This window comes from Physella acuta, unplaced genomic scaffold (assembly GCF_028476545.2).
Source record: "Physella acuta isolate Inbredline_101_S28 unplaced genomic scaffold, ASM2847654v3 ptg000105l, whole genome shotgun sequence".
In the NCBI taxonomy this organism is placed as follows: Eukaryota; Metazoa; Mollusca; class Gastropoda; family Physidae; genus Physella; species Physella acuta.
Window position 1 is genome coordinate 173,701 of NW_026731625.1, and position 18,004 is coordinate 191,704.

Below are 18,004 nucleotides of genomic sequence, written 5' to 3' on the forward strand. Positions count from 1 at the left end.
TTTTCCCATATTTTCCCATGGAGCTGGGTTAAATATTGTCTTTTCCCATATTTCACATGGAACTGGGTTTAAAATTGTGTTTTCCCATATTTTCCCATGGAGCTGGGTTAAATATTGTCTTTTCCCATATTTCACATGGAACTGGGTTTTAAATTGTGTTTTCCCATATTTTCCCATGGAGCTGGGTTAAATATTGTCTTTTCCCATATTTCACATGGAGCTGGGTTAAATATTGTCTTTTCCCAAGTTTTCCCATGGAGCTGAGTTTAACATTGTGTTTTCCCATATTTTCCCATGGAGCTGGGTTTAACATTGAGTTTTCTTATATTTTCCTATCCAGCTGGGTTTAACATTGTGTTTCCCATATTTTCCCATCCAGCTGGGTTTAACATTGTGTTTTCTATATTTTCCCATCCAGCTGGGTTTAACATTGTGTTTTCCCATATTTTCACATGGAGCTGGGTTTAACAATGTGTTTTCCCATATCTTCCCATCCAGCTGGGTTTAACATTGTGTTTTCCCATATCTTCCCATACAACTGGGTTTAACATTGTGTTTTCCCATATTTTCACATGGAGCTGGGTTTAACATTGTGTTTTACCATATTTTCCCATCCAGCTGGGTTGAACATTGTGTTTTCCCATATTTTCCGATCCAGCTGGGTTTAACATTGAGGTTTCCCATATTTTCCCATCCAGTTGGGTTTAAAATTGTGTTTTTCTCATATTGTTCCATCCAGCTGGGTTTAACATTGTGTTTTCCCATATTTTCCCATCCAGCTGGGTTTAACATTGTGTTTTCCCATATTTTCCCATCCAGCTGGGTTTAACATTGAGGTTTCCCATATTTTTCCATCCAGTTGGGTTTAAAATTGTGTTTTTCTCATATTTTCCCATCCAGCTGGGTTTAACATTGTGTTTTCCCATATTTTCCCATCCAGCTGGGTTTAACATTGAGGTTTCCCATATTTTCCCATCCAGCTGGGTTTAACATTGAGGTTTCCGATATTTTCCCATCCAGCTGGGTTTAACATTGAGGTTTCCCATATTTTCCCATCCAGTTGGGTTTAAAATTGTGTTTTTCTCATATTTTTCCATCCAGCTGGGTTTAACATTGTGTTTTCCCATATTTTCCCATCCAGCTGGGTTTAACATTGTGTTTTCCCATATTTTCCCATCCAGCTGGGTTTAACATTGAGGTTTCCCATATTTTCCCATCCAGCTGGGTTTAACATTGTGTTTTCTATATTTTCCCATCCAGCTGGGTTTAACATTGTGTTTTCCCATATTTTCACATGGAGCTGGGTTTAACAATGTGTTTTCCCATATCTTCCCATCCAGCTGGGTTTAACATTGTGTTTTCCCATATCTTCCCATACAACTGGGTTTAACATTGTGTTTTCCCATATTTTCACATGGAGCTGGGTTTAACATTGTGTTTTCCCATATTTTCCCATCCAGCTGGGTTGAACATTGTGTTTTCCCATATTTTCCGATCCAGCTGGGTTTAACATTGAGGTTTCCCATATTTTCCCATCCAGTTGGGTTTAAAATTGTGTTTTTCTCATATTTTTCCATCCAGCTGGGTTTAACATTGTGTTTTCCCATATTTTCCCATCCAGCTGGGTTTAACATTGTGTTTTCCCATATTTTCCCATCCAGCTGGGTTTAACATTGAGGTTTCCCATATTTTTCCATCCAGTTGGGTTTAAAATTGTGTTTTTCTCATATTTTCCCATCCAGCTGGGTTTAACATTGTGTTTTCCCATATTTTCCCATCCAGCTGGGTTTAACATTGAGGTTTCCCATATTTTCCCATCCAGTTGGGTTTAAAATTGTGTTTTTCTCATATTTTTCCATCCAGCTGGGTTTAACATTGTGTTTTCCCATATTTTCCCATCCAGCTGGGTTTAACATTGTGTTTTCCCATATTTTCCCATCCAGCTGGGTTTAACATTGAGGTTTCCCATATTTTCCCCATCCAGTTGGATTTAAAATTGTGTTTTTCTCATATTTTTCCATCCAGCTGGGTTTAACATTGTGTTTTCCCAAATCTTCCCATACAACTGGGTTTAACATTGTGTTTTCCCATATTTTCACATGGATCTGGGTTTAACATTGTGTTTTCCCATATCTTCCCATCCAGCTGGGTTTAACATTGTGTTTTCCCATATCTTCCCATCCAGCTGGGTTTAACATTGTGTTTTCCCATATCTTCCCATACAACTGGGTTTAACATTGTGTTTTCCCATATTTTCACATGGAGCTGGGTTTAACATTGTGTTTTCCCATATTTTCCCATCCAGCTGGGTTTAACATTGTGTTTTCCCATATTTTCCCATCCAGCTGGGTTTAACATTGAGGTTTCCCATATTTTCCCATCCAGTTGGGTTTAAAATTGTGTTTTTCTCATATTTTTCCATCCAGCTGGGTTTAACATTGTGTTTTCCCATATTTTTCCATCCAGCTGGGTTTAACATTGTGTTTTCCCATATTTTTCCATCCAGCTGGGTTTAACATTGTGTTTTCCCATATCTTCCCATACAACTGGGTTTAACATTGTGTTTTCCCATATTTTCACATGGAGCTGGGTTTAACATTGTGTTTTCCCATATTTTTCCATCCAGCTGGGTTTAACATTGTGTTTTCCCATATTTTTCCATCCAGCTGGGTTTAACATTGTGTTTTCCCATATTTTCCCATCCAGCTGGGTTTATCCCTGAAGGGTTTTGGCTTCACGATATCCGCCAGCAGGTCGCGCTCTGACGTCATCAGCTATCCCGTGCTGGCTGCCAGTTCAGTCTTCAACAACACAGTCGTCATTTTACGCTGCAGGTACTTGACTTAAGTCATTTGATTACGTGAGTCCCCTGATGACTTAAGTCGTCTGGTAACTCCAGTCACGTGTATCACTTCATTCAAATGTTGACTGCAGTCACTTTTTACTTTCTGGAAATCGAGAAAAGGGAAAGTTTTGTAATCGGGGAAAACATTAAAATTGAGAACCTGTCAAATCACCTTCCTGCCTCGGAAAAACTTAGTTGCGCAATCTTCACTCTCTCTTTCTCTCTCTCTCTCTCTCTCTCTCTCTCTCTCTCTCTCTCTCTCTCTCTATCTGTCTCTCTCCCTCTCTATCTCCCTCTCTCTTTCTCTCTGAGCCTGTTTGTGTTGTGTCAGTGTGAACACGATAACTTGAGTACCATTCTCTTTTGTTCGCCGATGTTTTATATAGCAGTATAATATCTTGTCAATATATTTCTATCAACTTTCGAGCAATTTACGTACTTCATCTACTTTAAGAGTCCTATAATCCGAATATTTTAGTACCGTTTTAGCTACGTAAACTAGATTTCACCATCAACTTTTGAACGATTTCCGGTGACCGGAAGTGGAACTTGCGTCAGTGTGATCACAATAATCCTAGCATCGTTTGGGTAACTGGACCAAGGTTCATTGCATGATATCCGCTCGTGGTTTCTCTCCAGTTTTTAGTGTTTAATTCTAAATGGAAAGTGGACTTTACTAAAGTGGACTTTACTTAAGTTGACTTTACTCCATTTCCAATTTCTCAGAAAAAAACTTTGAGTTTGATACATTTATGAATGTGCGCTTTTTGTGTGCGTGTATGCGTGTGTTTGTGTGTATGTTCGTGTGTATGTGTGTTTGTGTATGGTGTGTGTATGTTTGTGCGTGTATGTGTGTGTGTTTGTGTGTGCATGTGTCTGTGTGCATGTGCGTGCGTGTGTGTGTGTGTGCGTGTCTTTGTGTATGTCTGTGTGTGTGTCTGAGTCTGTCTGTCTGTGTGCATGTGCGTGCGTGTGTGTGTGTGCGTGTCTTTGTGTATGTCTGTGTGTGTGTCTGAGTCTGTCTGTCTGTGTGCATGTGCGTGCGTGTGTGTGTGTGTGTGTGCGTGTCTTTGTGTATGTCTGTGTGTGTGTCTGAGTCTGTCTGTCTGTGTGCATGTGCGTGCGTGTGTGCATGTGCGTGCGTGTGTGTGTGTGTGTGTGCGTGTCTTTGTGTATGTCTGTCTGTGTGTCTGTCTGTGTGTGACCCCAGCACCTGACCTCAGGTCAACCAATCTTCTCCAGGCCAGTGCTGAACGTCACTGCCAAGATTTTGGTTGTACCAGACCCGTTGGACACAGAGAACAGTTGCCATGGTAACGAGAAGTGTTTCAAACTGACCTTTTGTATGGCCTACAAGCTGATGGGGGTCAAACAGGAACTCTTGAGTAAGTCAGTCATAAGTCAGGTGATCTTATGTCAGTCATCAGTCATAAGTCAGGTGATCGTATGTCAGTCATAAGTCATAAGTCAGCTGTTCGTATGTCAGTCATCAGTCATAAGTCAAGTGATCGTATGTCAGTCATCAGTCATAAGTCAGGTGATCGTATGTCAGTCAACAGTTAGAAATCAGCTGTTCGTATGTCAGTCATCAGTCATAAGTCAGGTGATCGTATGTCGGTCATCAGTCATAAGTCAGCTGTAGATAGGCTTACGTCACTCATAAGTCACTTGTAATATTTTCTTGCCTCCTCAGATTTCAGCGTGAAGTTTTCCCTGGATACCCACATCAAAAGCCAGACTTCCAGACGGGCGACGTTCGAATCCTCCAGCTCTGAGCTGGAAGCTAACAAGCTGATTGCAGTAGAGTTTCTCGACTTGAAGGAGTTCTGCACAGAATACAACGTCACACTCAGGGAGGTAGGTGGAGTAGAGTTTCTCGACTTGAAGGAGTACTGCACAGAATACAACGTCACACTCATGGAGGTAGGTGGAGTAGAGTTTCTCGACTTGAAGGAGTACTGCACAGAATACAACGTCACACTCATGGAGGTAGGTGGAGTAGAGTTTCTCGACTTGAAGGAGTACTGCACAGAATACAACGTCACACTCATGGAGGTAGGTGGAGTAGAGTTTCTCGACTTGAAGGAGTACTGCACAGAATACAACGTCACACTCATGGAGGTAGGTGGAGTAGAGTTTCTCGACTTGAAGGAGTACTGCACAGAATACAACGTCACACTCAGGGAGGTAGGTGGAGTAGAGTTTCTCGACTTGAAGGAGTACTGCACAGAATACAACGTCACACTCATGGAGGTAGGTGGAGTAGAGTTTCTCGACTTGAAGGAGTACTGCACAGAATACAACGTCACACTCAGGGAGGTAGGTGGAGTAGAGTTTCTCGACTTGAAGGAGTACTGCACAGAATACAACGTCACACTCATGGAGGTAGGTGGAGTAGAGTTTCTCGACTTGAAGGAGTACTGCACAGAATACAACGTCACACTCAGGGAGGTAGGTGGAGTAGAGTTTCTCGACTTGAAGGAGTACTGCACAGAATACAACGTCACACTCAGGGAGGTAGGTGGAGTAGAGTTTCTCGACTTGAAGGAGTACTGCACAGAATACAACGTCACACTCAGGGAGGTAGGTGGAGTAGAGTTTCTCGACTTCAAGTAGTACTGCACAGAATACAACGTCACACTCAGGGAGGTAGGTGGAGTAGAGTTTCTCGACTTGAAGGAGTACTGCACAGAATACAACGTCACACTCAGGGAGGTAGGTGGAGTAGAGTTTCTCGACTTGAAGGAGTACTGCACAGAATACAACGTCACACTCAGGGAGGTAGGTGGAGTAGAGTTTCTCGACTTGAAGGAGTACTGCACAGAATACAACGTCACACTCAGGGAGGTAGGTGGAGTAGAGTTTCTCGACTTCAAGTAGTACTGCACAGAATACAACGTCACACTCAGGGAGGTAGGTGGAGTAGAGTTTCTCGACTTGAAGGAGTACTGCACAGAATACAACGTCACACACAAGGAGATCGGACGAGAGATGATCTCAATGTCAGGATGAAAATCCACCCACTGAGTACATAATAATTATATGAGTGTGGTGTAATAGCTGTGGGGCTTTAAAGTATAAGGCCATCATTTCAAAAATAGTCCCTGTGTCCTAATGTCCCTGTGTATTAATGTCCCTTTGTCCTAATGTCCCTTTGTCCTAATGTCCCTGTTTCCTAACGTCCCTGTGTCCTAATGTCCCTGTTTCCTAACGTCCCTGTGTCCTAATGTCCATGTGTCCTATTGTCCCTGTGTCCTAATGTCCCTGTGTCCTATTGTCCCTGTGTACTATTGTCCCTGTGTCTTATTGTCCCTGTGTCCTAATGTCCCTGTATCCTAATGTCCCTGTGTCCTAATGTCCCTGTGTCCTAATGTCCCTGTGTCTTAATGTTCATGTGTCCATGTGTCCTAATGTCCCCTGTGTCCTAATGTTCCCAGGCTCAGGTCCACCAGGACAGCTTCACCCCTGTGGTCATTACAGCAGTCTATGAGCTCATCTCACCACCTCACCCCATCTTGGACGCTCTAAGAGCAAACAATGTCTCCAGAGCCGTAAGTACACTTCTTAGTTTGTCATGTTATTTCGGTTCATGTTCGTGTTCGTGTTCATGTTCGTGTTCGTGTTCCTGTTCGTGATTGTGTTTGGGTTTGGGTTTGGGTTTGGGTTTGGATTTAGGTTTTGGTTTGGTTTAGGTTTAGGATTAGGTTTAGGTTTAGGTTTAAGTTTAAGTTTAGGTTTAGGTTTATTTTTAGGTTTAGGTTTAGGTTTAGGTTTAGGTTTAGGTTTAGGTTTAGGTTTAGGTTTAGGTTTAGGTTTAGGTTTAGGTTTAGGTTTAGTTTTAGGTTTAGGTTTAGGTTTAGGTTTAGGTTTAGGTTTAGGTTTAGGTTTAGGTTTATTTTTAGGTTTAGGTTTAGGTTTAGGTTTAGGTTTAGGTTTAGGTTTAGGTTTAGGTTTAGGTTTAGGTTTAGGTTTAGGTTTAGGTTTAGGTTTAGGTTTAGGTTTAGGTTTAGGATTATTTTTGGGTTTAGGTTTAGGTAAAGGTTTAGGTTTAGGTTTAGGTTTAGGTTTAGGTTTAGGTGTAGGTTTAGGTTTAGGTTTAGGTTTAGGTTTAGGTTTAGGTTTAGGTTTAGGTTTAGGTTTAGGTTTAGGTTTAGGTTTAGGTTTAGGTTTAGGTTTAGGTTTATTTTAAAGTTTAGGTTTAGTTTGTGATTAACAGTGTGTTTAGGGTTTAGTGTTTAAGGTTAAGGATTATTTGTAGATTACTATTAGCGTTAGGTTTGTGTAAAGCAGGGGTTCCCAACTCGTGCCCGCGGGCGGCATGGCGCCCGCCGAACCATTCTTATGTGCCCGCCTCTCACTATTCGACAGAGACAGAATTTTTTCATAAACATTATTGAAAGGTTCAAGGGGATGGAAATCGAAAGTTTGAGGGGAAGGTGGGGTGCAAATCGAAAGTTTGAGGGGGGGTGCAAATCGGAAATTTGAGGGGGGGGGGGTGCAAATCGAAAGTTTTGTCCCCGGGTGACGGGAAGGGTCGCTACGCTTCTGGAAGGAGTTTGTCGATTTAAAATAGGTGGTGCCCGCCACCCTACCGATATTTTAGAATGTGCTCTAGATTAAAAAAAGGTTGGAAACCCCTGATCTAACTAGACTTAAGACTTATAAAGTTAAGCCAGCAGTAGATTCTACATCTAGATCTAGCTCTACCTAAATCTAGAGTGAGTTTCAGGCCTTAATTTTATATATTATTTTTATATATTTTTAATTTTATATATATATATATATATATATATATATATATATATATATATATATATATATATATATATATATATATATATATATATATGTATATATATATATATATGTATATATATATATATATATATATATATATATATATATATATATATATATATATATATATATATATATATATATATATAACAAAGTGCTCTGGTGCCCGATAGGGCACTTCCCGGCACCGCATCGCTTCATATTTGGCAGGATCCTGCCTTGGGGCACCTTATATGGGCTGTATAACGAAAAAATATTGCCGGACGACCCCCCCCCCCCCCCCCTTGATATTTTGTGAGGTAGTAAAAGAATGCCTTTGGGTGTCATAAAAAACTCACTATATGATCTTTGTATTTTATGAGAAAAACAGGGTAATTTCAACACATATTTTAGGGTGTACATCTGGCTAAATTTTTGCATGCTATTCTATAGATGACTAGGCCGTATAAAAAAATGTTGGTCACTCAAAGCCTTCGAAGTGGGCTAAAAAATGACCGCGAGTAAAATTCTTCTTATATAAGATTTATATAAAAAAAATTGCCGAATGATCCCCCAAATATCGTTAGATTTGTCCAGATGCTGCATTTGCTTATATAAACAATTGACCCCCGAAACCTACAGTTATCCAAAGGATGACGGGTAGTCTAGTGTTTACTTAATAATTCAAATATACACGAATTATAATATGATAACCATTTAAAATGTTTATTCAACCTATATTTTCCCCTTTTTTACTTTCTCGTATATACGAAGTATAGAGAAAGTATTGTAATCGTGCACAAAAATCACTTGAAATTTTAACTATTTTCACCGTATTATACCTCAGTCCTTCATCACATCCGTATAGAGGACTTATTTTAATCGGGCAAAAATTATCAATCCAGATTTATCAAAATTCAGAGGTTTTATGCGTAATGCAGTCTGAAAATCTGGGCTTTGCAATTCTGTCCGTATGTCTCTGTGTGTGTCTGTGTGTGTGTCCGTGTGTAAACACGATAACTTGAGTACCGTTACAGCTAGATTGATGAAATTTCATATATAAGTATTTTGAGCGATTTCCGATAACCGGAAGTGGTACTTTTTGTACTTTGAATTTTTCAAAAGCCTATAACTTGTGTACTGTTTCAGATACGTAAATGAAATTTCACATGTAAGTAAAAGATCTAATACTCTACCTTCTGTTAAATTTTGAGTAATTTCCGTTGACCGAAAGTAGTAATTTACGCTACATCCAATTTCTCAAAAAACTAATGTAAATTTTTAAAGTACTAATAATATTGCGCACTATTATGCACTTTTTCATTGCGCGTTCACTTGGTGTGCAATTCTTTTGTCTACGAGATTTACTTCTATTTTAAAAACTTTAAGTATTTAAAATGGATTAAAAATCATGTCTATAGCCCGAGTTCCCATCCCCTGTTATTTTATATAAGAATATTCGAGAAAGTTTAGGGGAGATCACTCCCGGTTTATTTTATATTTGTTTTATAAAGTCGTCATGACTAAAAATATTTACTTAAAACACCATCAGTGGATCGTGATATCTAAAAGACGATTATCTGTCCCGTGAAAGCAGCCGTCCGTGACCATATTTTACAGACGACAGCGAGTTCTTCATCTTATTACCACTCTTTAGCTTAAAATCGCTCTATAACTTAATTGTCTGCCCCTTACAACTTTCACTATTTCGAGAAAGTTTAGGGGAGATCACTCCCGGTTTATTACTTTCTCGTATATACGAAGTATAGAGAAAGTCTTGTAATCGTGCAAAAAAATCGAGATTTTTACATATCTCGACATTTTCACCTCACTGATACGGAAAAACATAATTTTGCAATCTTGTCCGTATGTCTGTGTGTCTGTGTGTGTGTGTGTGTGTGTCTGTGTGTGTGTAAACACGATTACTTGAGTACCGTTACAGCTAGGTTGATGAAATTTCATATATAAGTATTTTATCAAAATCGTAGATCCGTGTCAACTTTTGAGCGATTTCTGATAACCGAAAGTGGTACTTTTCCTACTTTGAATTTTTCAAAAGCCTATAACTTGAGTATTATTTCAGATAGATAAATAAAATTTCACATGTCAGTAAATGATCTAATTCTCTACCTTCTGTCAAATTTTGAGTAGTTTCCGTTGACCGGAAGTAGTAATTTACGCTATGTCCAATTTCTCAAAAAACGCAGGTAAATTTATCAAGCACTAATAATATTGCGCACTATTATGCACATCTCTATTTGGCGTTCACTTGGTGTGCAATTATTTTTCCACGAGATTTTCTTCTATTTTAAAAAGTTTAAGTATTTAAAATGGATTAAACATCATGTCTATATTCCGAGTTGCCATCCCCTGTTGTTTCACTTAAGAATATTCGAGAAAGTTTAGGGGAGATCACTTCCGGTTTATTATAATTTCTTTCCTCGAGATAGTTGTCCGTGAGATAATTTCAATGGGATATTTATTCTTCACTCACCTTGGTATTTCTTAACCGGGTCTTTAATCGATATTGCATTTTGTTTCAGATTCCTTTTAAAAAGAAATGTGGTGACGATGAAAAATGTCAAGTTGACCTTAAAATTAACAGCGATTTTGAATTTTCACCCATTGCAGGGTACAGAAGCTTAGTGCTCAACTACACCAAGGTAAAGTTTTCAGTCTGATAATGCTCATTGACAAATAAGGTAAACGATATTGTCGGATTAAGGTTAAATTTAAATCGTCTCCCCTAGAATGAAATGTTTTAATCAAAGAACTATGAAGGTAACAAAGTGGACTGTTGTGTCTTTAGGAACTTGTGGTCAAGGTGGAGGTGACCAACACCAACGAGACCGCCTACTGGACTGTGATCAAGGTCAAGGTCAGTGACCAGCTGACCCTCATCAGGTCCAACTCAAGCTGTCAGGCCGACCCGAGTGGCGACCCTAGTGGCGACCCCGACTCAAGTCAGGGAACAACACAGGTGACCTGCTCATCAGAATTGACGTCACTCAACATCTCGCACAAAGACGTCATCCAAAATCTTGCACAAAGACGTCACTAAACATCTCGCACAAAAAATTCACTAAACATCTCGCACAAAGACGTCACTAAACATCTCGCACAAAGACGTCACTAAACATCTCGCACAAAGACGTCACTAAACATCTCGCACAAAGACGTCACTAAACATCTCGCACAAAGACGTCACTCAACATCTCGCACAAAGACGTCACTAAACATCTCGCACAAAGACGTCACTAAACATCTCGCACAAAGACGTCACTCAACATCTCGCACAAAGACGTCACTCAACATCTCGCACAAAGACGTCACTCAACATCTCGCACAAAGACGTCACTCAACATCTCGCACAAAGACGTCACTCAACATCTCGCACAAAGACGTCACTAAATATCTCGCACAAAGACGTCACTAAACATCTCGCACAAAGACGTCACTAAACATCTCGCACAAAGACGTCACTAAACATCTCGCACAAAGACGTCACTAAACATCTCGCACAAAGACGTCACTCAACATCTCGCACAAAGACGTCACTCAACATCTCGCACAAAGACGTCACTAAACATCTCGCACAAAGACGTCACTAAACATCTCGCACAAAGACGTCACTCAACATCTCGCACAAAGACGTCACTAAACATCTCGCACAAATACGTCACTAAACATCTCGCACAAAGACGTCACTAAACATCTCGCACAAAGACGTCACTCAACATCTCGCACAAAGATGTTACTCAACAACTCGCACAAAGACGTCACTCAACATCTCGCACAAAGACGTCACTAAACATCTCGCACAAAGACGTCACTAAACATCTCGCACAAAGACGTCACTAAACATCTCGCACAAAGACGTCACTAAACATCTCGCACAAAGACGTCACTCAACATCTCGCACAAAGATGTTACTCAACAACTCGCACAAAGACGTCACTCAACATCTCGCACAAAGACGTCACTAAACATCTCGCACAAAGACGTCACTAAACATCTCGCACAAAGACGTCACTAAACATCTCGCACAAATACGTCACTAAACATCTCGCACAAAGACGTCACTCAACACCTCGCACAAAGATGTTACTCAACAACTCGCACAAAGACGTCACTCAACATCTCGCACAAAGACGTCACTAAACATCTCGCACAAAGACGTCACTAAACATCTCGCACAAAGACGTCACTCAACAACTCGCACAAAGACGTCACTCAACATCTCGCACACAGACGTCACTCAACATCTCGCACAAAGACGTCACTCAACATCTTGCACAAACGTCACCCAAAATCTTGCACAAAAAATTCACTAAACATCTCGCACAAAGACCTCACTAAACATCTCGCACAAAGACGTCACTAAACATTTCGCACAAAGACGTCACTCAACAACTCGCACAAAGACGTCACTAAACATCTCGCACAAAGACGTCACTCAACATCTCGCACAAAGACGTCACTCAACAACTCGCACAAAGACGTCACTAAACATCTCGCACAAAGACCTCACTAAACATCTCGCACAAAGACGTCACTAAACATTTCGCACAAAGACGTCACTCAACAACTCGCACAAAGACGTCACTAAACATCTCGCACAAAGACGTCACTCAACATCTCGCACAAAGACGTCACTCAACAACTCGCACAAAGACGTCACTCAACATCTCGCACACAGACGTCACTCAACATCTCGCACAAAGACGTCACTCAACATCTCGCACAAACGTCACCCAAAATCTTGCACAAAAAATTCACTAAACATCTCGCACAAAGACCTCACTAAACATCTCGCACAAAGACGTCACTAAACATTTCGCACAAAGACGTCACTCAACAACTCGCACAAAGACGTCACTAAACATCTCGCACAAAGACGTCACTCAACATCTCGCACAAAGACGTCACTCATTAACTTGCACAAAGACGTCACTAAAAATCTCGCACAAGCCTCTAGAAAACAACAAAATTTTTCTTTCTTTTGTCACTAGGCCTACTGCAACAACTACAAGCCTCTAGAGAAACACAACAAAGTTTTCTTTCTTTTGGCCTTCGACACTGAAAACATTGACATGAAACAAAAATTCATTCAAGTCAACACATCCGTCATGCCAAAAGATAGCAAGAACAACCCAGAGTTGTTTCCCCTGGACAATGTGGCTCTGCTAAAAATAGACGTGGAAATAGTGAGCGACATCTCTCTAGACAGGTTCTATTTTTTTCTTTCTGGTTGACCAAGTATAGAGGAGGTTTTATCATCTTATGTTAGACCAGTTAAAGAGGAGGTACTATCATCTTATGTTAGACCAAGTATAGAGGAGGTACTATCATCTTATGTTAGACCAAGTATAGAGGAGGTACTATCATCTTATGTTAGACCAAGTATAGAGGAGGTTTTATCATCTTATGTTATACCAGTTAAAGAGGAGGTACTATCATCTTATGTTAGACCAAGTATAGAGGAGGTACTATCATCTTATGTTAGACCAAGTATAGAGGAGGTTTTATCATCTTATGTTATACCAGTTAAAGAGGAGGTACTATCATCTTATGTTATACCAGTTAAAGAGGAGGTTTTATCATCTTATGTTATACCAGTTAAAGAGGAGGTACTATCATCTTATGTTAGAACAAGTATAGAGGAGGTACTATCATCTTATGTTATACCAGTTAAAGAGGAGGTACTATCATCTTATGTTAGAACAAGTATAGAGGAGGTACTATCATCTTATGTTATACCAGTTAAAGAGGAGGTACTATCATCTTATGTTATACCAGTTAAAGAGGAGGTACTATCATCTTATGTTAGAACAAGTATAGAGGAGGTTTTATCATCTTATGTTATACCAGTTAAAGAGGAGGTACTATCATCTTATGTTAGAACAAGTATAGAGGAGGTACTATCATCTTATGTTATACCAGTTAAAGAGGAGGTACTATCATCTTATGTTATACCAGTTAAAGAGGAGGTACTATCATCTTATGTTAGAACAAGTATAGAGGAGGTTTTATCATCTTATGTTATACCAGTTAAAGAGGAGGTACTATCATCTTATGTTATACCAGTTAAAGAGGAGGTTCTATCATCTTATGTTATACCAGTTAAAGAGGAGGTACTATCATCTTATGTTATACCAGTTAAAGAGGAGGTACTATCATCTTATGTTATACCAGTTAAAGAGGAGGTACTATCATCTTATGTTAGAACAAGTATAGAGGAGGTACTATCATCTTATGTTATACCAGTTAAAGAGGAGGTACTATCATCTTATGTTATACCAGAAGATGACCTTCTTGGTGAAATCTCACATAAAAATAAACATCATTGTATGTGCGAATTTTTCATTTTCTCGTATACAGAGTATAGAGGAAGTATTGTAAACATGCACAAAAATCACATAAAAAGTTTTCTTCATTTTTCATCTCAGTACCTCATCATACGGAGTACAGGAGACTTATTTTAATTACAAATGCAGATTTATCAAAATTTCGGCGTTTTATGTGTAATCGGGTCGGAAAAACTGGGCTTAGCTATACTGACCGTATGTCTGAGTCTGTTGATATAATATGATTGTGGTGTAAAACGGTGAAAAGTGTCAAAATTTTCTTGTGATTTTTGTGCACGATTACAACTCTTTCACTATACTTTGTATAGGAGAAAGTAAAACACAAGAATTTATAATCTTGTTATCTTGTAATAATTTTATAATCTTATCCTGAGAATATTTCGCACGGGAGACGACAATAGACACTTCTAAACTGGTCTGGCACAAAAGGCCGACATTAAAAACACCGACAAAACACAAGGCCGACACGGACCAAAGGCAGACGGCCAAAAAGCCGACTGACCGTAAGGCCGACAGACATTGACTGGACTACATTTTAAATACCAACAAAATTTGAATTATCTTCCAGTTTCGTCCATTGCGGATTGCGTAAAATTTTTTTTAGACCATATTTGTTGAATTGATTGATTGAGTTGTGATTGTGATAGTCTGACAACAACAAGGAAGAGTGAAAGTTGAGACGGAAATAAATTTTGCTTGGTGAGCCAGATAAAAACAAAAACAATATTTACTGAAAGATGACAGAATAGCAAATTTCATTGCAGAACGTGAAAACAGTAGTAGACTTGAATTTTTACGTGCCTTAGCATAAAATTTATCATACTAGACCCTATTTTTTCTGTGTTGTGCTTTATTTTTATCATTTTGTAACTGGTTTTTAAATATTTTTTTTAAATAAACATGTCTGTATTGCAGTTTGTTGTTTTATAAATCGTGTCATTTTATCTTGTCGGCCTTTCGGATGTTGGCCTTTTAGATGTCGGCCTTTTGTCCGGATCCCTGTCCAAACAATCGTTAGCTTGTTTTTGGATTAGTTTCACATTTTTAAGATTTTTAAGATCATTTAAATATTAGACTTAGATTAAGGTTGAAATTGTAAAATTATATTTTTCAACATTTATCCAACCTTCGAGTTTTGAAGATTCCTTTAAAGTATCACAATGCCACGTTTGTAGGGACGGCTTGGTCGGGTGGGAAGAGCGTATGATTGAACCCCCCCCCCCCCCTCAAAGAAAAGTCTGTTGAAGCTATGGTCAACATGCCATATAGCGCATAACACGTTGACACGTAATTGTTAATTGTGTTGAAAAAAATCCGATCTATATTACAATGAAGAGCGAGAAGAAAAGAGTTCTAAATGTCTCCAAATATTTCCAGCACCTCATCGCCGGCTGAGTACACGGTGTATGAAGCCAAGCGAGTTGCCCCGACCCACGGGCCTGATAGGACGGACTACAGTCTCATAGCGCGCCCCCTAAACCTCACTCACAAGGTTCTTCTGACCAATCACGGCCCCAGCTTCTTGCCACCTACAGAGGTCAAGGTCAGCGTCCCTGTCTACCTGCAGGACGAGTCGCAGTTTGTTCTATACGCAGATGTCAAGGTCAGTCCTCTAAACCTAACCTTGACCTCGACAGTGAGATGTCAGTCAATATACTAATTAGACACTTGTTTATCGCAACAGTTGACTCTTGCATTAGTTGCCTGATCTAGTGTTGGTTGCATTCAATTCAATGTTCAAGTTGTCTGATCTAGTTTTGGTTGCATTCAATTCAATGCTCAAGTTTTCTGATTTAGTTTTGGTTGCATTCAATTCAATGCTCAAGTTGTCTGATCTAGTTTTGGTTGCATTCAATTCAATGCTCAAGTTGTCTGATCTAGTGTTGGTTGCATTCAATTCAATGCTCAAGATGTCTGATCTAGTTTTGGCTGCATTCAATTCAATGCTCACATTTGAACTCGACATTTTTGTTCCAGCTGTCTACATCTGATGGTAAGGTTCTAAACTGTCCCGCACAATCAAAGTTTCAACCCGTCTCCCCAAGTTCAACAGCTTCATCAACGATGTCAACTACCCCGTCAGTTGAAGAAAGGACAGCAAACTTGAACACGACGTATGGGACCACAGAAACAAGTAAAGACTTTTTTTTATCCGACCCAGGTCCTGACCAGAACTATCACGTACACATCTCAACTATAAACCCTGACCTAAACAAACCCTGACCTAAATAAACCCTGACAATTAAAATAAAGACTGACCTCAATATACCCTGACCACCTCAATAAACTCTGACTTAAATAAACCCTGACCTCAATAAATCCTGACCACCTCAATAAACCCTGATCTCAGTAGATCCTGACCACTACAAAAATTGACAACCACAAAAATCCCAGACAACCAAAATAAACCCTGACCACGACAATAAACCCTAACCACGACAATAAACCCTGACCGCCACTATTAAGTCTGACCACTGCCATTTCCTCCTATTTAGTCATTCGTTTTTAAAACGTGATCGCAATTTCGAAATCTGCAAAAGACAGTCGTCTCTCACTTCTTATCCCCCACCCTTGCTGCTATTTCCTCTTTTGTTACAATCTATAGAAATTTAAAAAGTTAATGACACATTGTCGATCTAATTCTAATCTAGGTTTGAACAAAATCACTGCATTTGAAGTTGCTTACAATTTTTATTTTAATAGTGCCACAACCATCAAACAAACAAAAAAAAATCGATATTGTGAACTGATTAAAAAAAACTATTAAAAATAGTTTATAGCACAAAAAAATTAAATGCACTGAAATAAAGAAGAAGAAAAATCTTTTTTTTTTTTAATATTTTTTTTTTTAATTATTTTTTTAAATTATTTTTATTTTTTTATTTTTTACCTTTCGTTGTTTTTTTACTTTCTCGTATATGCGAAGTATAGAGAAAGTCTTGTGCAAAAAAAATAATTCCTATTTCTCTAAAAAAACGCATGTAAATTTATAAAGTACTAATAATATTGCGCACTATTATGCACATTTTGTTTTGGCGTTCGCTTGGTGCGCAATTCTTTTTTCTATAAGATTCTATTCTATTTTTAAAAGTTTAAGTAATTAAAAACCATGTCTATATTCCAAGTTATATAAGAATATTCGAGAAAGTTGTGGGGAGATCACCCCCGGTTTATTTATTTATAAGTTTACTTTTTAAACTACAATCTTTGGTCGCACATGAGACCTTTTACATACTTTAGCGACAAAAGCTTTTATTAACAGAAAATAAATTAGTTATATTTTCTTATTTTCAGTGCATTTAAAAGCATTTAAAAGCATTTAAAAGGTTTTTTTATATTTGTTTTATAAAGTCGACATGACTAAAAATATTTACTTAAAACACCATCAGTGGATCGTGATATCTAAAAGACGATTATCTGTCCCGTGAAAGCAGCCGTCCGTGACCATATTTTACAGACGACAGCGAGTTCTTCATTTTATTACCACTCTTTAGCTTAAAATCGTTCTATAACTTAATTGTCTGCACCTTACAACTTTCACTATTTCGACCCGGCTCTACGATTGTAAACATTCTCTGTGAACCAAAGCTCACCAGAGTGGTCGGGTGACAGCGTCTAGCTAGTTATCTCCCCTTCTGTTGTTGAATATAGTAATCTTTTTGGTTTAATTTTGTTGTCTCCTCTAGTTTCGAAACCGTTAAATATTAAATTTTAATTACAAATTAAACATCTGATTAAATTAAAATAGATAGACTTGTAATGTTATTGAAGTGGACCGTATATGGAATGTTTGAACAAAATCGCTGCATTAGAAATGGGTTAAAATTGAGTTACAAGATTTACAATCCCACAAACAATCACACAAACAAACAAATCAAACAGACGTCGCGATCTATTAATAAAAGCGTGTAGAAATGTACTAGAGTTTTCTCAGCTCTCATTCTTTTTTATAGTTGTAGGTATTAGCAGCTCCCATAGACATTTTACAGTCCTCTTGTTTATTTGTACCTCTCCA

General features: G+C 38.7%; 1 protein-coding gene across 1 annotated transcript in view; it reads left to right on the forward strand.

Moving 5' to 3' along the window:
* Positions 1-18,004, forward strand: part of LOC131932101 (integrin alpha-3) — a 50,958-nt gene that overhangs the window by 24,901 nt on the left and 8,053 nt on the right. The window contains exons 13-21 of the mRNA XM_059288995.1: positions 2,707-2,834; positions 4,088-4,230; positions 4,539-4,702; positions 6,283-6,396; positions 10,165-10,284; positions 10,431-10,601; positions 12,634-12,851; positions 15,367-15,592; positions 15,967-16,123. Of these exons, the coding sequence (XP_059144978.1) occupies positions 2,707-2,834; positions 4,088-4,230; positions 4,539-4,702; positions 6,283-6,396; positions 10,165-10,284; positions 10,431-10,601; positions 12,634-12,851; positions 15,367-15,592; positions 15,967-16,123 (1,441 nt within the window). The remainder of the gene's footprint in view (positions 1-2,706; positions 2,835-4,087; positions 4,231-4,538; positions 4,703-6,282; positions 6,397-10,164; positions 10,285-10,430; positions 10,602-12,633; positions 12,852-15,366; positions 15,593-15,966; positions 16,124-18,004) is intronic.